Here is a 463-nt window from a genome sequence, read left to right as displayed (position 1 = left end):
GGAGTGACGGTAAATGGTGAAAAACTCCCCAAGATTAAGGATTTAAAACAGTCATCTGGTGTCTCGATCCTGCCCCGATGTTCAAATGACCTCCCACAAACAACCAATCACGCGCAGGCTGGTTCAGATTAGGCACATGAAAGAAATGATTTTCAAGACGACTGCCTAAAAACGCGCCCCCTCTGATAAAGACGCAAAGAGACGCATCCCATCCACGCCCCACAAACCCCACACAGGACGAGCCCAGCTGAAATCTCACCTTGCCGATGATGCTGATGAAGACGGGTCTGATGAACTCGAGCACCATGTCCACGAAGCTCTTGGCATCCTGCTTCTCCAGGATCTGCGGGGGCTTCTGGGGCTTCTTCACGGGAGGCTTCGGGCGGGCGGGGCTCTGGGGCCTGGAGGAGCCGCCGAAGAGGAGCTGCAGGATGTTCCCTACGCCGATGGGGGAGCTGCCGCC

The 463-nt window shown here is 56.2% G+C and overlaps 1 protein-coding gene across 1 annotated transcript in view; it reads right to left on the bottom strand.

Moving 5' to 3' along the window:
* The window catches only part of LOC119586241, a gene marked incomplete in the record, with an annotated part of 43,840 nt that overhangs the window by 1,309 nt on the left and 42,068 nt on the right, over window positions 1–463 (bottom strand). The window contains 1 exon segment of the mRNA XM_037934944.1: window positions 260–463. Within this exon segment, the coding sequence (XP_037790872.1) occupies window positions 260–463 (204 nt within the window).

Source organism: Penaeus monodon, chromosome 21, assembly GCF_015228065.2.
Source record: "Penaeus monodon isolate SGIC_2016 chromosome 21, NSTDA_Pmon_1, whole genome shotgun sequence".
In the NCBI taxonomy this organism is placed as follows: Eukaryota; Metazoa; Arthropoda; class Malacostraca; order Decapoda; family Penaeidae; genus Penaeus; species Penaeus monodon.
Note: the sequence above shows the minus strand (reverse complement) of the source record. Positions and strands in the feature narration are given on the sequence as shown.